Source organism: Cucurbita moschata, unplaced genomic scaffold (genome assembly GCF_002738365.1).
Source record: "Cucurbita moschata cultivar Rifu unplaced genomic scaffold, Cmos_1.0 Cmo_Scf00041, whole genome shotgun sequence".
Lineage (NCBI taxonomy): Eukaryota > Viridiplantae > Streptophyta > Magnoliopsida > Cucurbitales > Cucurbitaceae > Cucurbita > Cucurbita moschata.
In genome coordinates this window covers 1,789,703-1,815,328 of record NW_019268557.1, presented here as the reverse complement: position 1 = coordinate 1,815,328, position 25,626 = coordinate 1,789,703, and the positions used below count along the sequence as shown (strand labels likewise).

The 25,626-nt window shown below is 35.6% G+C and overlaps 3 protein-coding genes and 1 pseudogene across 3 annotated transcripts in view; 1 reads left to right on the top strand and 3 right to left on the bottom strand.

Annotated features, from left to right (window-relative positions):
• Positions 1-2,098, top strand: part of LOC111433244 (IAA-amino acid hydrolase ILR1-like 3) — a 3,159-nt gene extending 1,061 nt beyond the window's left edge. The window contains exons 2-5 of the mRNA XM_023070226.1: positions 252-377; positions 468-779; positions 1,441-1,569; positions 1,651-2,098. Coding sequence (XP_022925994.1) covers positions 252-377; positions 468-779; positions 1,441-1,569; positions 1,651-2,016 — 933 coding nt within the window. The 3' untranslated portion in view covers positions 2,017-2,098. The remainder of the gene's footprint in view (positions 1-251; positions 378-467; positions 780-1,440; positions 1,570-1,650) is intronic.
• Positions 2,099-2,106: 8 nt separating this feature from the next.
• Positions 2,107-3,411, bottom strand: LOC111433026 (annotated as a pseudogene).
• Positions 3,412-5,035: 1,624 nt separating this feature from the next.
• Positions 5,036-16,986, bottom strand: LOC111433243. Its single transcript, XM_023070225.1, has 20 exons — positions 16,753-16,986; positions 16,630-16,670; positions 15,233-15,710; positions 14,536-14,627; positions 13,996-14,160; positions 13,524-13,914; positions 12,635-12,753; positions 12,481-12,553; positions 12,180-12,400; positions 12,028-12,072; positions 10,123-10,219; positions 8,954-9,145; positions 8,043-8,137; positions 7,831-7,900; positions 6,609-6,755; positions 6,301-6,426; positions 5,720-5,890; positions 5,566-5,625; positions 5,307-5,475; positions 5,036-5,203 (listed from the first exon to the last, which is right to left on the bottom strand). The coding sequence occupies exons 2-19, from the start codon at positions 16,668-16,670 to the stop codon at positions 5,356-5,358; spliced, it is 2,703 nt and encodes a 900-aa protein (XP_022925993.1). The 5' UTR covers positions 16,753-16,986; the 3' UTR covers positions 5,036-5,203; positions 5,307-5,355.
• Positions 16,987-17,668: 682 nt separating this feature from the next.
• LOC111433245 (mRNA-decapping enzyme-like protein) lies at positions 17,669-25,323 on the bottom strand. The gene is made up of 8 exons (XM_023070227.1): positions 24,944-25,323; positions 24,658-24,698; positions 24,493-24,542; positions 23,835-23,979; positions 22,461-22,517; positions 21,640-21,763; positions 19,576-20,049; positions 17,669-18,115 (listed from the first exon to the last, which is right to left on the bottom strand). The coding sequence occupies exons 1-8, from the start codon at positions 25,100-25,102 to the stop codon at positions 18,059-18,061; spliced, it is 1,107 nt and encodes a 368-aa protein (XP_022925995.1). The 5' UTR covers positions 25,103-25,323; the 3' UTR covers positions 17,669-18,058.
• Positions 25,324-25,626: the final 303 nt, after the last annotated feature.

Genomic DNA, 25,626 nt, shown 5'->3' with positions numbered 1-25,626 from the left:
GAAAAAAAAAAAAAAAAAAAAAAAAAAACGCAGAATAGCATATCAAGAAACAGCTTCGACTAAACTTGTTGGCTTCCAATCCTTGCTCAATGAGTTACAATATTTCAGAAAAAAATTGAAATTCAACCTTGCTGATTGTTTTTTTCACTTGAGATGATCATACCAGGGAGTGCAAAATCTGAGTACAAGTAATGAGCAGTTTCAGATTCTCCATGCTTAATATAAACTTTATTCTCTTCAAAATTTTGAAGGAACTGGTAGAATGGGAATTCAAAAGCAAGGTAAAAGGTAAAATGCATGCCTGTGGTCATGATTCACATGTTGCTATGCTATTAGGAGCAGCAAGGTTGCTACAGAGTAAGAGACAGAAACTTAAGGTAAAAATTTTCGGACTTATCCTGTTTTTTTTTTTCTTTTAACCAGGGAGGGAACTGACCAGGATTGTTTGTATATGATGTTGTTTGAAGGGAACCGTGAAGCTAGTTTTCCAGCCAGGAGAAGAGTGTAATGGAGCTTATCAGATGCTACAAGAAGATGCCCTTGATAACATAGATGGAATCTTTGCATTGCACGTCTTGCCTTCCTTACCAACTGGTGTCATAGCCTCCAGGCCGGGTCCAGTATGTGCTGGAGCAGGACATTTTTCAGCCTTAATCCGAGGAAAGGGTGGACATGCAGCAGCCCCACATAAGACGAAGGACCCAGTTTTGGCAACAGCCTTCATAATTCAGGCTCTTCAACAGATCGTATCTCGTGAGACAGATCCTCTTGAGGCTGGGGTAAGTTTTACTCCCTCTAAATCAAGTCCCTAATTTTATCAATTTGTTAAGACCACAAGAATGAGATAACTTTTCAACAAGATTCAATACTTCAGTCCAAACAACAACTCAAAATTGTTCGAGGGCTCCCCCTCCAACAGACTCTTAAAGACTCTTAAAGGTTAGGTTACTACCTGCCTGCTTCTACGGAAGAGGTTGATTTTGTACCGACTTGAGGTCATATAGATCGGAACCCGGAGCGATAAGAATGAAAGGCCTACCCATTGCTACACCTACTGGCGCTTCAAAAGACTTAGATTCTATGCTACTGAAAGCCTTTTTTTAGGTAGGGGGGTGTAAGTCCCGAAAGCCTTTGGTACTTCGGTAGGCATATCTCAATATATCATTTTTAAAAAAACAAAAGGTTTAGAACCCTTCCCCTATTTCTGCATTTCATTCTCTGTTCGGCCCACCTCAAACAAAATGAGAAAAAAAGAAGAGAGAGACCTATTGATTCGAAGTCACTATGAAAGGGTCAGTCAATAGCATAACTTTTTCTTTCCCCGGTCTCCATTTGAAGGGAAAAGGCCTTCTCATTCCTAATCCGGTGGGGGGCCGTTCACTCATTAAACTGAAGGAAACTTGAAAATAGATCATAGTTAACTAATAATCAGCAATGTAGGTGGTAACGGTTGCATTTGTTGACGGAGGGCAAGCAGAAAATGTAGTTCCTGAAACCGTGAAAGTTGGAGGAACTTTTAGGAGCTTGTCCCCTGAGGGTCTCTCTTACCTCAAGGAAAGGATCAGAGAGGTATGGCCTGTTTTTCAATTAATCAACTTAACAAATTCCCATATTTTTTAAGTTGGACAAATCTTAATTTCTACTCAACAGGTCATCAACAAACAAGCAATAGTGCACCATTGTTATGCTTCAGTGGAGTTTATGGAGGATACACCAGTAATGGTTAACAATAAAGCATTATTTGAACATGCAAATAGAGTAGGAAATAGCTTACTTGGAGAATCCAATGTGCAACTCCTTCCATGGACCATGGGAGCTGAAGACTTCGGTTTCTTCTCACAGAGGATTGCAGCTACCATATATGGGATTGGGATAAGGAATGAGACTCTGGGATCAAGCCGGCCGTTGCACTCACCGCACTTTGTCCTTGATGAGGAGGCCCTTCCCATAGGAGCAGCTCTTCATGCTGCTGTGGCCATGTCTTACTTGGAACACAATTCAGTTTTCAGTGATTAATTTCAATTTCAATTCTGTAACCAAAACAGTATTTGAGAAATAAAACATGGCAAAGTGAGGATGCACATATTTCCCAAATTAATACCAGCATCGTAATGATATTGTTAGTCTAAATGAATCAAGATGTTAACCCGCTGGTGTAGTAAAATTGCAGACAGTGTATACACACTAAACCAAACTGCGACGGGGTATTTTTCAGAGCCCTCTTTCATTCATCCGGTTCCGCACAACAGACACATCCAGCCACCTTTCTGCTGCAGTATAGATATTGGATAATAGAACATAATTGTCTGCATTTTGAGGCTCGAGCTCAATAAGTTGATAAGCTACCACCTCTGAATCAGAATATAATTTACAGGCCGCAAGCAGTGTGTCACAATCGCCCTTTAACAAGCATGACCGTGAAACAGTGCACTCCATGCACCAACATGAGATTGAACAAGCACGGATTTTACGAGCTCGTAAGCTGCTCATAGTCTCCCAGATCGACTAAGAAGATCAACAATAATGCATAGTGATTACGCGTCATGATTTCAAAGAAATGTCAACCTCCATCCACAAGTCCAGCACGGCTACAAGCTGCTAAGATGACTGTTAAGGCTACTACATCGGGAGTTAGATCTTCATCTAACATCCTCTCGAAGAGTGACACAACCTGAGCTCCACGCCCATGGACTGACAACCCTTACATTACAGAACAACAGGGAATTAGATCTCTTTTAGGCATTTCTTCAAACAGATACATGGCTCGCTTCATGTTTCCACACTTGGCATTCATATCTTTAAGAGCTGCCCTAACATGAGCTCCACAAAGATCAACTAAGCACTTGGTAACATATGAATCAACCCACGTGAGAACAAGCTGACATTAAGCTTGCCAATAGAAACTCATCAGATTTCACATTCCTAGAACCCATTTCAAGAAAAGTTTTGACAGCCTCATTTGGCTGGCGATTTTGTGTATACCCAGATATCAAAGCCGACAATGCCACAATATCTCTTTCAGGTGCCTTTTGAAACAAATTCATGGCAGAAAGCATGCCACCGCTTTTGCATCCCACCGATCATTTTTGTGAAAGATACAAGATTATTCACCGGCATTTCATCGAACACCTTCTCAGCAACACTTTAAATCACCCATTTTCATGTACGCACCAACAATTGCATTCCACGACGCCACATTTCTCTCCGGCATCGAATCGAAACTTCTTTGCCTCCACCAAATTCCCAATGCTCGAATACCCAACAATCATAGCCGTCCATGAAACCACAACCTTCTCTGATATCAAACATCTGACGTCTCATACAAATCCTCATCAACATCACATCTCAAAGGGTCATCCCTTCCATCACCTTCCCCTCGGTTGCGCGCGCCTTGAGAAACGAAGGAAATGTCTACGGAAATGATATTTGATAGCTTTTGATTATGCCGGTCAACTGTAAATCAAATAAATAAATAAACATCTTACTTTTTATTTTTGATTTATTACTCAAAAAATTAAATATGAACAAAATTTAATTTGTAAATTATGTTTGATCATCATTTTTTAAAGTAAATAATTTCAATATATTTTATATTTAGTGTGATAACAAAAAAAAAAAAAAAAAAGTCTTGAAATTTGTTTATTTTTATTTTAAAATCAGTCCAGATTTGAAAACAATTAAAATTATAATAAAAAAGAGTTAACTTATATTTATTTACCTATTGTACATTGAAATTTTCATTTATTTACAAAATATTTTTTTAATAAAAGAAAAATCTGTATTCTAACAAAATGGTTATTTTACATATTTAAATTTTAATAAAAGACTTCAAATTATTTTATTTCATGTAAAATAAGAAAAAAAATCTTGAAATTTATTGATCGCTCAAGAACAACCCTTCACTCTGTTTCCCTCTCTGTTTTCTCCTCCGTCTCTTCCCCTTTTTCCATCAATTCTTCACCCAAAATTTTCCCGGAAACATCTCGAACCCATCGCCGTCGCTGCCGCTGTCGCCAAGAGCTTGTGGTTACTCCAATGGAAAATGGGTTTGGGATGAGACTTATGCATTCCACTCTTACGCCGAGAATTGCCCCTTCGCTGATACTGGATTCCGGTGCGTCCAAAATGGCGGGAATGATGACGGTTACCGGAGGCGGTAGCGGCAGACGGACGGCTGCGATATCCCGAGGTATGAGTATGGCTATAAACTTCTCGGTCTTGAATTCTTTTAGAATCCTTTTCAACTCATCTGGGAGTATGAATTTTCAATTCGCCATTGTTTATGTGCGGAAGTACAGCAAATGCTATTAATCCTGGTTATATAATGGACAAACCTGCTGGGGAAGATAACCTCTCCCAGAAGGATGATAGGAGCCAAAAAGTGTAATCGTATGGGATCTTAACAAAGACGTGGATGAAAATATGGATTTTGTGTCCCAAAACAATCTCAAGAGAGATTCAAATCGTTTGGGAAAATTGATAGCACAATACTTCAGAACATAAGGTTTCGATTGTTCTCTCACAATCCAAGCATAGTTAAGTAAATCAACTGGATTAATAATTTTCATACAGTTGTGAATCTAGATTGAGTTTCGACTCTAGATGTAAACATTTGATCAGATTACTGCGACACGTTAGCTCAAGGATTAATACACCTTCTTTCCTATCAATAAATGGGAAAAGAGAAGTAACATCCATTTTTGTTTCAGAGGTTTACTATTTCTAAGAAGAGGAGAGACTGAATATGGATGTAATGGAAGCATTTTGTGGGTCGCTACAGACATCGAAGCGATGGGTGGAGGAACATTTGGATCCAAACTGAACTCGAGTTTTCTTTCAAGGGTATTCTCCTGTTCATCAAGGGTAAATTATAGTCATGTTCATGATGAAGCCTAGATGACTGAATTTTGCTGGAGGGAGCAGTCATTTAGAAGTTAACAATGGTTAGTAGCTTTGTGGAACAAGCTTTTTGTGAAGTGAAGGGGTCACTGGGACACTGATAAGGGGGGCAGAAAGAGGCTACAAAGCCGGAAGATGAGCCAGAAAACAATATTTTCATTTCAAATGTAATAAAACAAATGGATTCTGTAAAACATAAAGTTCAGGTATTGAATATTACATATCTAACAGAGTTCAGAAAGGATGAACACCCTTCAAAGAATCGTGGGCCCGACACGCCAGATGAAGCTTCACTGGTGCCTGCCTGGAATACCAGATACGAGGAATAAACTTGTTTATGCCAAAATATTATTGTCAAAAGGATTCAGAAAGTAATGTAAAGTATGTTCAGAAGAAAAATAGCTAACCTCATGTTTAGAACTCTCGTTTCCATAACCCTACAAAATGCAAGATGCTTCACTCAGCTTCTTCTTCCTCAGTGTTTTCATCTGAGTTTACTTCACTGGTTTTCATTTCCTTGACTTTCTCAAGCTGTCTCAACAGATTCAACCTTTCTTGTCCATATGTCGATGGTATCTGTATGGACAATGTTTAATTCACTCATAATATGAACGAGCATGAAAATAAATTCTATCTATGAATCTGCTAAACACTTTGAAGTCATACCAAGGATGGAACATATCTCTGGATGGCAGCCAGCATAGCTGCATGTCCAACTGCTGTAACCTGGAAATATAAGTGAATAAATCTCCAAAAATCAAACCAGACAGGCATACCAACCAAGATAAACAATCTAAATATGTAGAGCACTGAAACGTACTGGAAGAAGCATCAATACACCAATTGGAACAACAGATGCTAGGTCGGTTAGGGTTCTTCGTAGGGCATTCTTTTCTTTCCCAGTCAACTCATCTCCAATCAGTACCCTCCTAAGCAATCCCATAGCAGCAGCAACATCAATAGCCAAGAGTTGAGTGCCTTGCCATACATCCTGCCAATCAAATACTCCATCAGTGACAATTTTTGGATGCCGAGGTCGAGAAACCAATCAATCAAGGGGAAGGAATTCAAGCAAATAGACTTCCCCAAACGTCATAACAATACAAAGGATTGCATGGATGAGGATCCATGCAAACAGGACGAGAGATGTCGAAAAGGAAGAGATCCAACTAGAGTATCATAAATTTACTAAATGCTATACACACGATAATTGAACCACGTAAAAATGGCTCAACTCGAGTAAATTTAATTGCTTTCCCACCATAAACCAGTGGCAATCATGAGATTATCAAACTTCAAGTCAAGAGGCCTTATGCCTTGACTGATGATAAAGGACTACGATGAAATGAGTATACTAGAAAGCATATAGTTTAAATGTAAGAAGATTGTACGAACTCATACTGTGCTAGTTTCCTTTAGCTTGTCAATAGATTTTTCAATAATATTGTCTTTCTTCTGAATCTGCAATAGTTGACTATTCTCACGATTACGGAAACTGCTTGCAGCATCATCTGTATCCTTCGGATCCTGGAGAAAGAAAGAAAACTGTGGTTAGTCTGTAAAACAAAATTAATGATAATAATGATAAATAAACAGATCAAATTTAATGAAAAACTAGAGTTCTTTAAGCGTATTACTTGAATGATTATGAAAAACAGTGAACTCAACAAACATTAAAAAGACAAACGGTAGCATACTTAATAATGTACCTCATCAGTTTCTGATTCTTCCGAGCTTTTCTGTACCCGTTTTTCAAGTTCTATTAGCTCATTTCGGAGAAGTTCAAAACGATGGAACTCATTCAATTCTGTGTTCATTACATCTATATCAGAAGTGTGACGTCCAATGGCATCCTCCTGCATATGTAAAATGGTACTTCAATAAATCACAACTAAGTATGCAGCTCTCGCCAGGAACTACATGTCTGAAATTCAAGACATGTATTCCTAAAAGGAACAAAAGACCAATACATTGATCCTTTCAAAGACAACACCTAAAACACCGTCATGTTTTATAGACATCTCTAGGCTAGTGTTTGGATGTCCTTTGATACATGATAATGATGGCAATACGTGGCAGGGCACTTTATTTCCTCATGTCAACTACAATAAGCATCTAATAGAGTTCCATTTTCAAGGCTAGCAAACAAGAACATGGAAGAAGAATTCAGGCCTAATAACAAAGAAAATTTTCACAACAAGAGACCACAAGTTTTTTCAGTTAAGACAAATAGCAAGCACCATTACGAAAATCTAGATACAAAAATCTTACATATTATGAGGATTAAAGCACAGAATTCCCAACATCATTACAATCGGAAGCTCACACATTCTTGAGAAATTGTAAATACGAACTATATTATTTTTTAGGAACATAAAACTATTTTATATCTGAAATAGCATTCTAGGTAGCGAAACCTTTTAAAGCTCTTTAAACACAAAAAGTAAGAAAAAAAGAGTTAAGAATGGCTTCTCCCAAACGTTTTATCCACTCCTACCCCCCAGCCTTGATCTGAACTCTTCTAGTCTATTCCATTTCAAGGGAACTTTGGAAATATAAACCCTCTTTTGTCATAATTTGAGTATTAAAAAAAAAAAGAACCAGCAACTTTTGACGAGGAATCTAGAGGAAGCAAGATTCATATTAAGGAAGTTGGAAAATGAGGCTCCTATTCATTCTTTAAGAGGAAATTGGAAAATCAAATTCCTCTATGATCACATTGAAGGAGCACACCAATTTACACATTTGAACGGCAAAAAGAGTGTGCATACGCACAGACACACCAAATTTGATATACAAATGTTTATGCTTTATAGAACAACAATGACAGTGGATAGAAATCGCAAAAATACACAAAAGCAATTGTGGTTGGATGAATATCAAAAACCTAATGAAATTAGAAAAAACAATATTAAATAAAAGGTGACATACTGATCCGTCAATGCCTGACTCAGGATCTGGTTGCCAAGTAGAAGGGACCAAGTTCCATAGCCTACGAGTTCTGCCACAAACAAAATATTTGTTTTCTTTATTAAATAAGGTAAAAGAAATGGAGAAAGGAACACTCAGTTGCTGATAAAGGGTAAAAAACAAAATATAGTCATTGAAATGAAGCTTCTCAAATACAGGCAGGATGTTCTTGCCTGTTGCTCCTGTTGTTAACTGTCTTAGCCCTCTTTTTATTGTTTCCTTTCAGGTATTCACGTTGGTTGCTACTGGAACGACTTTCATCAGCTTCCTGGAATCAAGTACCGATGTTCAAGAATGATGAGTCGGAAATTATAGAGGTTCTGTTACCATCACTACATGGAGCAGATATGGGCATAACAACAGAGAATAATAAACCCATTAGAGAGACATACATCTTTGATTCCATTCAAACCCTATGAAAGAAATTACGTGCTTCTGTGATTTGGCGTGAGATCAACATTATGAACTCTTGCAAGCTTAACGGTTGAACTAAGGTTCTAATTCTTGCAGACTATGCTGAATTTGTAAATGACATTCATGAGTTCAACCTGTTACGACATGGACTATTTGTCCCAGTTTCTTTTGTACATCCCCCAGCCTTAGTTTAACCAAAAGTGAGAGACATGAGAAGGAACACTCACTAAACATATGTTATAATCATGCACATCAGGTTAAAAGGTACTCTACTCGTCCTGCAAATAATGCAACTCTCCAATCTTCATATACCTTGTGGACACCAAGATTAGTGGTATATGATTGAGTTCAATATGTTTAGTTTGCTGATAAAATAAAAGATTGGATGCAATGGGAAAGAAGACTTGATTATCAAACCTAACTCAGCGAGTTGTTGTATGTAGATACAATATAAATTTGTATTTTGTTTTAGCACTCGAGTGCTCTTACTCTTCCATCCAATCAGATGACCTCTAACAAAGACACAATATCTTAAAATGGATCGTCTCCGTCCTTCAATACTCATTTTTTGCATTAATGCAGGATCTTCCATCAAACAATAACTTCACATACTGATCTTCTACCATTAAGTTCAGGAGTGTACCAGAAATCATCAAGATAAATGAAATACCTGCTCAAGAAAAGCTGCTTTTGCTCTGAAAGATGCCTCCAGAAATTCAGCTTCTTTCTTTAGTTTCCTTATTTTCTCAAGGTCAGAACAAGCAGCTTTTAAATGTTCTCTTCCAGAATTTGTGCTTGATAGATGCAGTTCTTGAAGCAACTGTTCAAGTCGTTTCAATGCTTCTTCAACACTTTCCAAAGCCTAGTACCAGAAGACTCGAGTAAAGTCCAAGAACAAAACAGAAAAAACAAACGAAAAATTATGATAGGCAGATATCATGATTTATGATTCTTCATTTTTTCCCCCATCAAATACTCTGGCAAAAAAAATTCAAAATCAAGAACACTATAATATGTGAAATTGAAGGTCAACCTATCAAAAAATAATATATGAAAATTTTTACAGGAAAAACAAATTGTTATTTGTTCTGTCTAAAAGAGCATATGCATATGCATTGCAAAACAATATTTACATCATTATATACAAAACACGGCATGGAGATTAACTCATGGCAAAAAAGAACGGAATCTTCTGAAAAGACATACCCATATAAATTAGTAATTAAACAAATAATTACATGTTATAACGAATTAAGTTCCCGGCAGTCAATGAAGATTGAAAAACCCTTAGAAGACATCAGAACTTTGAAACTCAAAAATGACACAGTCCTAACTCAATAAGGCTAAACTTAGAAGCTTGTAAGGTTTGTCTATGCAACCCTCCAAAGTGTCTCACTTAACATGTTTAGTTTTGTAGGTTGACTGGACTATAGGCCACATTGGTAGAACAATGTTACCAGAACACCCAGCATGTATCTCTACAATTAATTTCCCAACACTTTCTAAAATGGTCTATTTTAGTGTTTATTGCGTTTAGAGTTACCAGAACATCCTCATGGCAAAGATCTCGTCAGAAAAAAAAATTCTTTCTTTTGATATTTGCTACACTCCATGCCAAATATCTCTAGGAGTATTATTCAAGCCAAAATCCACCTTCTCTGCCATGGGTCAAAACCTTTAGCAAGAAGAATCACATAAAAGAAAGATAAAAAAATCCAATCAATCTAGTCAAAAGATTTTCCAAATTCAAGCTCAATAACATTGACCTTCATCAATAAATTCATTCATGAGACAGGAATCAAGGATTTGAAATGGAAAACAATATACTCAAAAGAAGACCTTGTCAAAGGATTCAGTTTCACGCTTAGTGGTTGAAGAATTACTAGATCCACTCTTTTCAAGAGAAATATTGGCATTTCTCTCTAGCATCTCATTCCTGAAAGACATTTTACGAAGGTTAAAAGGGCAAAACACCTGCTACTTCAAGAATGAGATTAGATCTCTAATGAATACAGAATTATTAGCTCCTGAATATAAAAGCAAGAAAAGGAGATGAAAAAAAAAGTGAAGATGATCAAGTAGTTGCATCATGACAATATTATCTTCCTATAAGATGACAGTTTGAATTTGATAAAATAAAGTAGAAACAATCAAATATAAACCATTAGCCTGGTAAAGATTTAAAAAAAATTAAATAATAAAAACATGAAAGACGAGCTAGTAATCCCCAAGTGCTGACATGATGAATAATTTGTTTTTTTTTTTTTCAGTCGAGCAATTTTAAAATACAAAAATAGATATCTGCAAGCTTTGGACAAGTGTGAACTCTTTGCCCTCCTAATATTGGTTTGATTTCAACAAACTCATGAAGCATCAATTAATTTTGGGTTTTGAAGACTTAATGCTGTACGACATGAAAAATTGAGTGGGGTGGTTCTTGTTCTGTCAGAATCAAACATTTCAGTAATCAGAGGAAGATCGGACAAAATAATTCTTCATTCCAAGAAATGAAAAAAATGTACAAAGGCATACACAAAATAAAATCAAACACATAAAGAAGAAGTTCATCCACTAATAGAAAAGGATTCCAATCCAAAATAATCAAAGATCATAATTACAAGAAGATTGGGTAACAAACATCGATAGGGACACATCAAACCTATCAACCTCATAGACTCCCACGATTTCTCCACCTCCCTAAAAGTTCTACAGTCTTAGGTTTCCTACATCCAACCCTCCCATGACCAAAGGTTTTGAAACTATATCCCATTTAACCCTTTTTACCCATTCCCATAAAAAATCATCTATCTACTTCTGGTAAGTCTTGCTCACTAAAATATCGTCCTAAACAAAGATTGAAATAACTCAGAATACTGCTTAGAACTGACAGAATAAGCACCAATCTTTTCCCTTGGAGAAAAAAGTCCCTTTTAGGAACTCATCCTAAACTTTTTCCCCCACAGGAATCCAAAAGACTTGGACACTTCAGGTTACCACCCAAGGGAGCCCAAGATAAGAGCATGGAAGGTTATTCACCTCATTACTTACCAAAAAGCCCAAGAATTCAACTTTTCAGGGGTTTAAGCCTATGATGAAATTTGTATCCCTATTAATTTTAGAACCTGAAATAGATTCGAAGAAGGAAAAAACACCATTAAGATTAACAAAGGACCCTTAATGGCCTGAACATGACAACAAGCCAAAGAAACCAAAAATCCGCCATTCAAACTGCAAAAGTTGCACCTCACAATGAAAACTGAAAATTTAAGGACTCAAACCCCTAAGCCCCAGACTCCAAATATAATGGCAAGAGTTTAGACCCTTTTTGATGAACAAGGCTCTGAACACAAGAATTGCATCAACAAAACCTCAAAGCCAAGCAGATTTTCTAAAGCGTGTTTTTTATTTTACCAAACTGGGTTTAATTATGAACATATTCAAAATTTAATTGTGAGGATGCCCTTTTGATCCAACAAAAAGTAAAGGCAAGCCTTTTCTCATTTAAGAAAATCATACTCTGTAAAAATTATTTGGTGAGGAAAACTGAAGGTGAGAGTGAATATCCATATGAAACTGAGAGATGACAAGTTGGCAACTGTAAGGGAATGGTGTAAAGAGTCAGTTCATAAGCTATCAGTTCCGCAAATGAGACTAACCTATGTGCTCAAATAGTCCGTGTATCAGTTTATATCTGTGTAGTTGTGTATGTATATAACCAAGAGAGAGGAGATGGCATCAACTTACTTCATGATACCTAGCTCTTCCATACATTCTGTCAACTTGGTATGCCTAACATTCAAAAGATTTTGTTTAGGGGACGGGATCCAAATGCAGCTAATTGAATCATATGTCAGCCATACCCTTGGTTCAAAGAGAAAAATAAAGAGTTCAATTACCCCACTGATAGAAATTTTGCCGCCTTTACATTTGAAGGACTCTCCAACCATTTACTGTACTTGATGAAGCACTCAATCCAATGAGCACAAACATCTAATGCTTGGGGGATTGCCTCAACATTTGGAGGACCTTCTCTTTTGTTCATATGCCCATCAGATGGTTTCAAATAGCCAGGGTTGTTTGGGTAAAATGGAAGCCAATCCAGCTCTTCACAGACTACCTGAAGAGTTCAAAATTGATCATAAATCTTTAATGAACCAAAGTGTCCTTATATATGCAATGAGCAAAATGGGTACTAACCTCCACATATAATTGATAAGAACTGATTGATGAAAGGTGAGGATAGTATAAGACGCTTCCCCCTATAAGGTACCTGCATTAGAACAAGAAGCCATATACACAACCAAAACTTGAAAACCAGCACCATATTTTTTTAGGAATCCTCAAAGTATACCTGATGAAGCTTCCAAGAGAATCATCTAAAACTTCAAATCCATTAGCAGAGAGAAAAGACTGTGTGCTTCTTCCCAAGGCAATAAAGAATCCAAATATAGCCAAATCTTTCTCCAAAACCTGCATTAGGTTAATACATGCTTCCATTTTCAGCTACAATATGATTGAAAGTTAAAACAATTGGAAAAAATATGAGAGCAAATAAAAGACATTCCCCCAACTTAACCAAAACAATTTTATAAATTTTGCAATGGTGGATTCATCCACGGGGAATCATTGATATTTTCCACCTATAATTTCACCTTAGCGTTATCCTTTCCATGTAAATATTGTTTCTTTATTGATAGAACAGATTATATATTCAGTAACTGAAAGTAGTTATCTTATCAATAGATAAGAAAAAGCATTGTCGCTCGATATAGATACATGATTGATCATTCTTGAGACAACATGTTAAGTCGTGAAGTCACCATTCTAAGTACTCATTATTCCAAACACTTTATTCATTTTTTAACATTTGTAACAATAATCGTTAGTAGTCCAATAAGTATCAGAAGCAAGGAAATCTCTTTGAAGTACCCAAAATCTAGCAGCGTGAGATATAGGGAAAGTTAAAGGTGGGTTAGGATGATGTGTTACTCCTACAAAGTTATACCTAAATAACTTTCAATTAACATCTTTATTCAACTTTAAATTCAACAAGTTATCTATGGAGATACTCTTTCTCTAATAGAACGCTGACCTCACTACTCTTCTGATAATGTTACATTTGTCTAGACCATACTCTTTCTCTAACTACACCAAAGAACTGTAATTAAATTCAGTAAGGCAACTTTGGAGGGTTAAGATGTTGCTCGAAATTATCCAAGGTTAAAGAAGTTAATGTCTACCTCAATACTTTCTGATGTTGTCAATCTGGACCATATTCTTTCTCTATCTATAGCTTGCTGTAGCTGCTTCTGTACAAGACCAACCCAGAAGATTACTTCTTCTGCACCCCAGTCATTTTTTACTCTGCAAGCAGCTGCTCGAGAACCAAAATGAAGAAGGAATTCTCGACGCAGACCAATGCTCTTTATGGATTCAAAAGCTTCAGAAATAGGAACATATTCTATCAGCGTGTCCATCAATCTACCAGATACCTCTGGAATTATAGAAAAAAATTGTGGACAAGAGACTTTTGCAGGCCCAAGTTTTGTGATAGCAGCAAGACAAGCCAGTGCAAGCATGAGGAGTGACACACTTGTACTGCCAGAGTCCATAGATAATCCTCTGCCATCCCTGAAGTGAACAAATTTGGCATTATTCCTTCACGCACAAAAAGATCATAAACATTCATGGGGCAATTAACATGATACATACAATGCAGTTGCAGCAGAAAAGCGTGGGTCCTGTTCAAAATAATTGACAAATGATGCTGTCACCACCGGGATCTGCTGAGACCAAAACCAGTCATAAGTTTCTGGTTGCTTCGCTAATAGTTTATCTCTGATTAAGCTCTCCAAGGGAGCAGATTGGCGTAGTAAACTGCAAAAGTGTAATGATTAACAATTGATGTCTTCAACGATGGCAAAAGGTAGAACTGCAGATCAATAATCAACCCACTAACAATACCATCGAGTCATGGAGATCCTTTAGTAGTACTTTTGCGAACACAAAATTTAAACCCACTTTCAATAGCATCCAAGTAATTAAATTAATTTGTCCTTAAATTTCTATCCAAATACTAGAATATTAATGAAAATTACTTTTATTGAATAATGTGTTGGTATCATGCATAGCCAGATCCTGAATCATTTCCATGAAAGTGTTCTCAGTCTGCTGTAAGTTATATATATAGTTCAATATGTTCGCCGGGGGAAAAAAAAAGAAGTCTAACAAAATGACTTCAGAATTAATTACCTTCTCTCAACAAAAACGTTGACATCTTTGTCTCTATTATCACCCCGAGATGAAATTTCACAAGCTGCTTGCAACAAAGAATACACAGAGGCCTGTAAACAATACTCAGTTTAGATAGCAGAAATAATGTATGAGATTGAGACACCTGATGACATCAAAATTGTTGAGCTGTTAATTTGATGCTAAAAAAATATAACTTGTGTTACTATACCAGGCAAGATATCTAAACGTCAAAACTATCACGCAAGCAGGATAGAGACAACATTATGAGTACAGAGCTCACCACTGGATTAAACAATAATAACAGTGCGTACCCACAAGAAAGTTTCAATCAATACGTATGAACTAAAGAAATTATTGTTAGGTTCACAAGAAACCCTGGAAACGTAAGAACTTGAGACAAAAGAGCATGATAATGTCATCAATCTATACCACTAGCAGTACCACCTCTAGTATGTCCCGCATATTAAAAAATAATAATGATAGACCGTCTGTAGAATATGAAGTCCTTAAATATACTCTTCTTCATTCCATATTTCTCAATTGTTTTTCAAAATTATCCAAATCACACTCATGTACTTAAATGGAAACTGTAAGAGATGTTATTTACCACTTTAAGAACGTGACAAGGAAAGGAGGAGAGGAAGGTGAAGCCTAAGTTTGTTGTAAATGTAAAGGTCCAGTCATTAGTTATTACCTGATAAGACAGCGACTTAACCCATGCATTTCTGTCCATACCAAGCCAAGCTGTTGAAAACCAACGCATTTTTGAGGACGCACTGTGTTCTTTAATAGCCAACTCAAAATTTCTTGCAGCATCATGCAAAGATTGGACAAGGCCATCATTACAATCTTGTTTCCGTGAGTCATCTAATCTGATTCTCATTTTCTCAACATCAGAACTAGTGCTTGCTTGGGGACTTCCATTGACAGTTACACTCTCATCTGCTGAAGCGAGGGGTGAGAGGTTTCTTTTTCTGCAAAGTTGTAAATAACTTTTCTTAAAGCCTATGAAACTAGGATTGAGACTACTGTCATTCTTTTCTGATAAAACAGCTCTTATAAGGCATCTTTTCCTTGAATTTCCCCAGCTGCTTAGCAGGCCGTCCAATTTGGCTCTTTTACATGAAAAATAAGTCCGAGTTGGATTGTATGGAAGCCATGTTGTCGACGAACTGAAGACATGAGACAGCATAGTGAGCCCAAAAGATTAAGGATAAAAGGCACTAAAACTATTCAACTACATCAGGAAAGTTTTATTATAATCACGTTCCTGAGAAAAATATAATCACGTTCAGAAATAACGAAGGGGCAATTGACACCGATTTAACAATAACCTGTTCTCATGATATATCTTGCAATTTTCGCATCTTAGTTTCAAATTTATAAAAGAGAAAATGTTCGCCAGCTGAATATTAAAACTAAGGCAAAGCTACATATTACATTCATGTGTCCACTAAGGAGCTATGTTTATCAAGTCTTTGTCCACAATATCAAACAGTGGAGCAAAGCCACCAAATTCATTTCTTAAAATTGGGATGAAAGTACAATTTGACAACCAATCAGATAGATTATCAAACCTAATCCAACTTGATCACCTGCCCATTCATTTCTAATCCATTCAATTAACAGTGAAACCATGCCAACCCATCTAAATTTTTAAAAACAGAGCGCCATCATTCTATTCCACCAACTACTGTTAAACAGCACAATCCATAAAAAAAACGAACATAATTTAAAATACTAAAAGAATAATAATAAAAAAAGGTAGTCCCTAAGTGAACTAAATATCCAAAGGTTCAAGCGAAAAACATACAAATTAACCCAAAACTCAATACCCATTCAAGATTTCCAACGAGCATCAAGTTTCCTCTTCCCCTTCCTCAGTTAGCCCAAGAATCAAACATAACCAATAATAATCCAGATAACCATAGCAACGCAGAAGACAAAAGAACCATGGCGCAAACCCTAAACTCAATAAAGTTACAAACCCAAAAGAGAAAACTAGGGAACAACCAACAAATCAAATACAAAAAATTCTTTGAAAAACAAAAAAAAAACGCAAACGAATCCATTGATCATATATCATAGTACCTTGACGGTAGGAAGGTACTACCCTGAAATTCAAATGCCATCTGCAAGCGATGGGATACAGCGTAAGAAGTCGCAATTCAGCTCTTCCAGAAACATGAAAAAAGAGAATCAGAAGAAGAGTAACGAAGTGTAGAAGGGAAAAGTTTGGGTGTGTTCAAGAAAAAGTGAAGCCGGCGTGTCGAGAGAGGAATTATCCGTATACGTGGAGAGGAGAATGGACACAAGAATGATTGATTGATCGATGAGCGAACTGTAGGAAAATGGCGTTATCTTCTGCACAGTAATAGTTGAGACTCCAGCAAAACCAAGCTTTTTTTCGGTTATCCACAGCCACAAGAACAGAGGACTCACGGTCTTTTTCCAATGTTTTTCTTCTTTTTACACAACCTCGCGGCGCGCAATCCCACACAGCCCACGCTCATTCTTTCTTTTTTTTTTTTTTTTGAAAAAATAAATAATTTATTATATGGATTCAAATTTTAAATTAATATTAGTATCAATATAATTCTAAAATAAATTTGTAAATTAATCAAATTAAAGGAGAGAAAAATTAATATATAATTCTTCCGAATGAGGAAAATTTACTAAAATTTAATTAAAATGTTATTATTATATATTTGATTCATACATTCGTGATAAAAAAAACAAAATTCTCATTAAGAATTTATATTATTTGATAAAATTATTTAAATGTATGCAATTAAAAATTTTGAGTTTTATACCATAAATGAATGCATAAAAAATCCCCATCATAATATATAAAAGTTTAAACTAATTTAAAGACCAAAACATTAGAATTTCTATGTTTTTTAAATAAAAAAAAGACCCAATATAATATTTTAAAAATATTGAATTAAAATTTTAAATTTTAAAATCTACAAATGAATGTGGTAGATAAGACAAATTTAAAAGTTTAAGAACTAAATAACATAAATTTAAAAGTTTTAAGTACGAAATAGTAGACAAAATGTTCGTCTTTAAATATAATTTTACAATCCACGTCGTCACCCAAAACACCGGTGGAAAACCTCGACCAAAATTACAAAAAGAAAATTAGATTAAAAGGGTGAAGAACACACTAAGGAAAGTTCCCAAAACAAGAGAACTCAGCTAATGAGAATCACCAGAAAGTGAAATACTGGAAACAACAAAACTTGGAATGAGGAAGAGCAAAGTTCCTAAGAGTACGAAACTGAAAGAGGGCATGCAGCAATATCACACCATGCCATGCGTTTCTGTCAGCAATACCTCAAATCAAAAGGAGCTTTAAGAACAACCAAACTCTTTATAATTTTACACTGAAACAGACTCTCTACACTGGGAAGAACCACTAATTTTAGACATAATTCAGAGTGAGTTATATGTACACATCTAATTCACACACACATTTGAACTCAATCAAATCCGCCTCTTGACCTTCTCAAGATACTCAAGAATGGTGCATCTTCAGCAGTGCTTGGTAAAACTTATCGATAAATTGATCATCCTAGCATATCAATCAATATTCCACAGGTCAGCCAGCACACCCAGAAATAAGTGTTTTTATAATGCATAAACTTTGATTGAACTGGATAATGAAACAGAGCTATATACACCCAGAAATAAGTGTTCTTATAATGCATAAACTTTGATTGAACTGGATAATGAAACAGAGCTATATACACCCAGAAATAAGTGTTCTTATAATGCAAACTTTGATTGAACTGGATAATGAAACAGAGCTATATACACCCAGAAATAAGTGTTCTTATAATGCATAAACTTTGATTGAACTGGATAATGAAACAGAGTTATATACACCCAGAAAAAAGTGTTTCAATAATGCATAAACTTTGATTGAACTGGATAATGAAACAGAGCTATATACACCCAGAAATAAGTGTTCATAATGCATAAACTTTGATTGAACTGGATAATGAAACAGAGCTATATACACCCAGAAATAAGTGTTCTTATAATGCAAACTTTGATTGAACTGGATAATGAAACAGAGCTATATACACCCAGAAATAAGTGTTCTTATAATGCATAAACTTTGATTGAACTGGATAATGAAACAGAGTTATATACACCCAGAAAAAAGTGTTTCAATAATGCATAAACTTTGATTGAACTGGATAATGAAACAGAGCTATATACACCCAGAAATAAGTGTTCTTATAATGCATAAACTTTGATTGAACTGGATAATGAAACAGAGTTATATACACCCAGAAAAAAGTGTTTCAATAATGCATAAACTTTGATTGAACTGGATAATGAAACAGAGCTATATACACCCAGAAATAAGTGTTCTTATAATGCATAAACTTTGATTGAACTGGATAATGAAACAGAGTTATATACACCCAGAAAAAAGTGTTTCTATAATGCATAAACTTTGATTGATCTGGATAATGAAACAGAGTTATATACTAGAAGTAAAGCACAGAAAGAAGGGGAGGATCGTTAAGCCTCTCAGCCATGATATAAGAAACAAATTTAAATCGCTCCTCCTCGAAACTGGCAAATTGTTCGACGAAGAATCGAACTAACAAGTCAAAAATAAGAGGGAAGAACTGACAATTTGTTCTACACCTGCAACGGAACAACACTATTTTTCTTTTGCAGACACTCAGTCAAAGGAAATTGTTTAAAGCATGTGCTTCAAAGTGTTGAAATTGTTTAAGACAGAACATGGGAGCATGGAGGATCAATAAGAATACAATCAGTTTCAAATTGCAATGCAATTGTGGTTAATTGTGAACAAGGCCATTGCTGAGGGTATCATTAATTAGTGAGTTATCTGGGCAAATATCTTTCTACATTCATTTCCATATTCTTTTTAGTTATGGACTGGAATTCTGGTCCTAACATAGGTAGCTAATAAACAAACCACACCAGAGCATAAACTTCTAACCAAAACTGCTGGTCATAATATGGCTAAAAAAAATGAGAGAAAGATACCTGAACAAGCATCAGAAGTGCATCACGAACTTTATCCCTGTTAATAAGAGGCCCATCATTGAGAGCAGGGGCAGAACCAGGTGTAAGTGAAGGCGGGGGATTAGGTGGTGGAAATGGCTGGAGCATTGGGGTCCCATATGGGCTTTGTAAGTTGAGGGGAGGATGAAGTGTAGGCATTGGCATGGATGAGGGCAAGGAAGGCCTCATTGGTGCAGATGAGAAAGATGGAGGTGGAAAGAAGGAAGAAGGCTTCACAAGATTAGTGACCTGATTAGTGCCATTGTTTGGGTCAGGAGGTCCATAAGGAGAGGTTAGCGTAGTCGAAGCTGCGATGGGAAAAGATGGCTGTGGAGCCAGTGCAGGAGCTGCTACAACATTAGGAGGAATCAAAGATGGAGGGTTTATAGCAGAAGCATGATATGCCTGCCTTGAATCCGGTATATTTGGAGCATTATTTCCAATATTCATGGCCGCCTGCAGAAATACCATCAAGGTAACCGAATGGCATTGAAAATAAAATAAACCACACAATTACTGAATGTACAAGTTCCTTTGTAGATATCATCCCAACCAAGGCAGTCAGTGGTTTGTAAGAGAATGGAAGTCTCCCGAACTTAGAGTTTCACCATAATGCAAAAAAGGGTCTTATTTCAATAAATGTCGTTATGTATAAATTTTTTACCCCTCGGTGGAAAGTACAAGAAAAGAAGCGAGGGAGACAAACATAATTAACAAGATATTTAAAAGGAAAAAAAACAAACAATAGAATTATAATTAGGCTAAATTAATAAAAATACCCTTAAACTTTGTCTTTTGTCTCAAAAATATCTCCTTAAACTTTAAAAAAAGTTCAATACTACTTTTACCGTTAGTTTTGGATAAAAACTATTAATACTTTGTTTCAAAAATACCCTTTTAACTTTCAAAAGTTTCATTAATACTCTTAAGTTTGTTTGAAAACTTCAAAAATACCTTTAAACTTTTTTAAAAAATTCAAATATACCCTTACCGTTAGTACCATGTTCCGAAAATACACATGAACTTTCAAAAGTAACATTAAAAAGCTTGGAGATAATCTATGAGGGGCCGATAGATGGTTTTTGTCAATATATCGATGGTAAGGATTTTTTTAAACTTTTTTTTAATCAAGGTAAAGAGTTTTAATGTTATTTTTAAAATTACATGGGTATTTTTTAAACATAGTACTAACGGTAAGGGTATTTTTGAACTTTTTTTTAAAAATGAAAGGTACTAACGAAATTTTTTAAAGTTCAAGGTAGGTTTGAAACACTATTAAAAGTTCAAGAGTATTTTTGAAATAAAATACTATCGTTTCCATCCAAAACTTACAGTAAAGGTATTTTTGAAACTTTTTTTGAAAGTTTAGGGGTATATTTTAGACAAAGTACAAAGTTCGGGGGTATTTTTATTCATTTAGCCTTATAATTATTAAGTTCAGCTATACAGTTTGATAGGATACTAAAAAGGAACAATATAATAATAACATTATTACATCTGCAAGCTTCAGTATCTGATTTGCAATTGACTAACCTAAAGAACAATTTTGAGGTACAACGAAAAATTTAGCCAGAAAATGAAACTTAAATGTGAACTAGAATTTCATAAGAATCTGGTCATTCACACCAATAACTATGTAATCAATTCAGACCAGCAGTTCTAAAGCCAGTTAATAGATGAGCTGATGTATTTCTAGGTCTAGCAGATGAATCATCTCTTAATCGGTAAACTTCTTTGTCAACATTTGCAACCATTTTACCCTGAAGTTCAATAATAGTTCTGTTTCATTCGGAAGATTTTCATTCAGTAAAAGGAATTTTCATCAGAATTTGGTAAACGCATATTTTATTTTTTATCTCTCATTGACAAAAATGTTTATTTTCAACAGTAGACAAACAAAGTTGGATAAGAAAAGGTTTACAGTAGCACAAGTTCGATATATAAAGATAAAATATTAAGTCCATGAAAAAGAAAAGCTTACAACGCTACCACAAGAAAGTAACTAAAAAAATAAAAAGAGCAGAAAGACAAGGTTAGAGCACTAACACTAAAGAAGTTCACAAAGGAAGGATCTTCAGGGGCATCGGTGACAGTAGAGGGTGGTGCTGAGGGCTCCAATGGACCTTCAATCACTGACATTGATGGCACTGCCTCAAGCTCCTCAAAATCACTGGGTTGGAAAATAAATAAAAGATTGAGAAAAGTAGAAAATGAGTTAATATCCAGGCCTCAAAAATATCCAAGCCAATTTGGAAAACTGATTTCACATAACTATATCAATCCAACAGTTAACAGGGTACTGCTTAACACGTAATCAAAGAACAGAGAACACCAAATCGTAACGCCTAAAACCACAGGTAGAACAGAGAACTTCAATTCTTCAGTTTAACACTTAAAGCCCTTGAGGAGAATAGTGGACTATGGTAGAGTTCAACACCTCCCTTGGGATGTTTCTAATCAAAGAGTTCTGTGGCTGTCCTATGTCGTGTATTCTCAACCATTGGAGACGTTTTTTGTAACATTCTTTCTCTTGTAGTTATAGCTGCATATGCTCCTTTTGCATTGGGCTCTCTAGTTTTTTTTTTTTTTAATATGACTCTCTTACATTCTTTCATTTATCTTAATGAAGGTTAAGTTTTAATATGGAAAATACAAATGCTTTCCAATAATTCAATAAAAAAGGCAGGTAAAGTGATATGGCCATTTTTATTTTTATGGGAAACATGTTGTGGCTACCATCAAGCAAGATTCAATGACTCATATAACAAGCAAATGACATTCGTACACAACAATGTTGCCAAAAGGCCATCACTGTACAAATGTGGAAACTAAAATGCTTCAAATTATTATAATAACATTATTGTTACCCCTTGCTTGAAGAAACTTTGGACTTTAAAGGAACCTTCGAGAATGCATTAAGTATTCTGCAAAATAAAATGCACAAGTACGCCTCATGTAAGAAACCCATAAAAAATCAATGAAAAATTTCTTTGACAGTACAATGAAGGTCGAGGTTATAGTATTTTTACAAGAGAAAATTCATATAAAAGGTGAAAGGACTTGATGCCCAAGCCTAACCATGACGAATGGAGGTGAGTGCTATGAGCCATGGGGAACAAAGGTCTTGCTTTGATAAATAAAGTATGCAAAGAAACCACGAAACACATTTTTCTCTCCCCCTCAACCAAAAGAAAAAAAAAACAATATGATTAATAGGGGTAAAGAATGTGGTGGGGGATAAATTCCCCACAACATATCTTAACAGTGAACACATATACCCTGCATCCCTACACTATTCCTCGTACAGTCCTACTTCTCTCTTTCCAAACCACTCACAGAATTAGGACCGCTACATTTGGCCATGTGACTCTGGATCTGTAAGACCCTAGGACCTTACAACTTATATTGAGAAAATGTACCTCTAGCTTAGCCACTGCCCAACAACAACAACAATAAATTTCTTGAAGCTTCCCTCGAGAAATGGGCAAAGGGAGATAGCACACAGAGAAGATTGATTTTACCAGTGATAATTGTATTGGGAAACCTCTTAACCCATCAGCCTACTAACACCATAATTATTTTTCATCTAAGTTCCCTTGGCCCATAGACACCATAGTCCAATGAACTAGGTCCACCCATCCACCCTCGTCCACGACAAAATCACTTGCTATATATCCTTAAAGAAATGTTGAATAAAGGCAACATGTTTTAAAGACTTCAACGAATCAAAGTCATTCCCTTTCTCCTTTTAGAAAAGACAGGTTATGCCTCTTCCTGAAAACCAATGGCAAAGGCAGAATCCTGTAGAGAAATGCTGGAAGACCCCTCCTGTGCATGTGCTCTATTTGAACCAAAAGAAACAATATGTTTTCCAACGGCAGATATAGGGACTTCTATAATCTTTTTGGATATTATGCAATGTACAGTACGAAACCTTTAGTTGGAGTGCTTAACTCAAAGCTTCATGTAACTACACCACCCACTTAATTAACTTAGATAGGAGAATTTTCTGATATTTTTCTCTTTCTGGTGGGGGGCTGCCTGATCTCCCTGACTTTTCTTTCACACGATCCTTTCCTTTTCTCGGAAAGTTTCCTTTCCTCCAAAAAATAAGATCATAAAAGCGGTCTAATTGATAAAATTATGACAAAACCCAAACTTCATATGGTAGTTTAATGACAATAAAAAGGGCCTGAATCGTCTGACTAACAAGATATCAACAAATAAAAAGGGTATTATACCTACTAAAGAGATTTGCAACATCCTCGCACTCCCGTGGGTTGTAAAACCAGATGCCATTAACTTCTTGAGCAGCATTCCGGTACAACAAATAAGGAGCTTGCACTTCATACTCAAAATCCCCAAGTAGATTCTCCACTAGATTATCTGGATAAACAAATAGATACATCGAAAGATAAGGTTTGAGCATACAAGAGCTAAATTGAATGCTATCTATATTGATAGTATGCAATTTCAACACAATTAGAAGTTCAAATCTTGTTGAGAACAAAATAGATAATGCAGTTTACAACATCCAAGATACGGATTTCACTTATTAGCTTGGGTATTAAAATTTCAAGTTGCATGTTTACACAAATACAACCAACAATTTTCACTACAATGAAAAGATTGGAAAATTGATATAAACTCGAGCTTTGACCATTCTCAATTCCCATGTTAATAAATGTGCTGATCTTAAAATCTGCTGTAAGTTATTTGTGGCCAGCACAAAGATTGGATATGATTTGGAATTAGTAGAACGACGTAAAAAGTGTTTTAGAAATTCACGATGTTTAGCAATTGGCTCTGAAGGATAATTACTATATTGAGAAGATTTCTTTTTTCTCTAATTGAGAAAGCATTGCACTCTTTAAAGTTAACAAGAATGACATTACTAACCCGTGTTGCGTCGATTCATCACAATGAATTGGAACCGAGGTTGAGCATTTCTTGAAACAAGAAGACAAGTATTAACATCAGGGAATTCAGAAACAAAAAATCTCTGCCAAACAACTACGAAACAAAGAATTGCCCGAAATTTAAATTTAAAGAGAGCTGGAAAACCTTTTCACTACGAAAAGAGATCCTTCTACATCCTTGCGACTCTGCAACCATACAAAAACGAGATTAAGAAATATAAGAATATTAGAAAACAGCCAGATAAACCATTTAACATTAGCTTGGGATATATCGCAGAATAGGAAATCGTAAAAACAATTTCGTGGAATGAATTCATTTGTCCAACAGATCAATAAGGAATAAGAATCATAAGATCTTGAATTCCACCTCCCAACATTCGCGGTGTGAATAAAATCTGAAGAACAACAAAATAGCAAGTTTTAAGACTAACCCATTGATTGGTCTCGATATTGAACTCGTAGAATGTGACATGGGCTGCGGTGATTAAAATCTCTTCAATGAAAGGATCTATTCTCTGCAGCACAGTAAGATTAAGCATTTTGGTGCTCTGCTGATCGAGATTCGGCATCAGTTTTCCGGATTGAGTCATCTTCTACCACCGACGGAGAACTTCGTTATCTAAAGCCCTTGGATTTATTCGCTCCTGAAACTCTCTGCCCTGTCGTTTTTTTCCCGGGAAAGTGACAGCGGTTGGGGAGAGACCAGACCAGCTTGGAGGCAACGAAACGGGACACTAATCTGGCGAAGGTGGAAAGTGGGCGGCTGAATCGATCGTGAATCTCTCAATTTGCAGTTCTCCGCATTTACGAGTTTATTCGTGATAAATTTCATTTTTCAATTTGTAATTAAAAAAAAATGAAGTAATTTATATTACATACAAAAAATTAAATTTAAATTTAATGTATTAATCAATTTTAAATTTTTAAATCATGTGAAAATTAATAATTTAAAAGTTTGTTATCATTAAAATTTTAAAATTTAATTACCCACTTTAAAAATTTTAAAAAATAAAATATTTAGATATTGGACACTCTTATATGCGATAATTTTTTTATTAATCATGAAATTTTGTTACAACACATTTAATATTATTTACAAAAAAAAAAAAAAAAA

What these genes read in the sequence shown, in the direction of transcription:
- LOC111433243 (XM_023070225.1), bottom strand. Translation starts at nt 16,670, where the DNA reads ATGGCATTTGAATTTCAGGGTAGTACCTTCCTACCGTCAAG. An exon ending in CAACATCAGAAAGTATTGAG is followed by an intron (nt 12,754 to 13,523) that starts GTAGACATTAAC and finishes AACCTAATGCAG; the next exon opens with GTTTTGGAGAAAGATTTGGC. An exon ending in AAACTGAATCCTTTGACAAG is followed by an intron (nt 9,146 to 10,122) that starts GTCTTCTTTTGA and finishes TTCTGGTACTAG; the next exon opens with GCTTTGGAAAGTGTTGAAGA.
- LOC111433245 (XM_023070227.1), bottom strand. Translation starts at nt 25,102, where the DNA reads ATGACTCAATCCGGAAAACTGATGCCGAATCTCGATCAGCAGAGCACC. An exon ending in TCTCTTTTCGTAGTGAAAAG is followed by an intron (nt 24,543 to 24,657) that starts GTTTTCCAGCTC and finishes TCTTGTTTCAAG; the next exon opens with AAATGCTCAACCTCGGTTCC. An exon ending in GATGAATCGACGCAACACGG is followed by an intron (nt 23,980 to 24,492) that starts GTTAGTAATGTC and finishes TTGTTTATCCAG; the next exon opens with ATAATCTAGTGGAGAATCTA.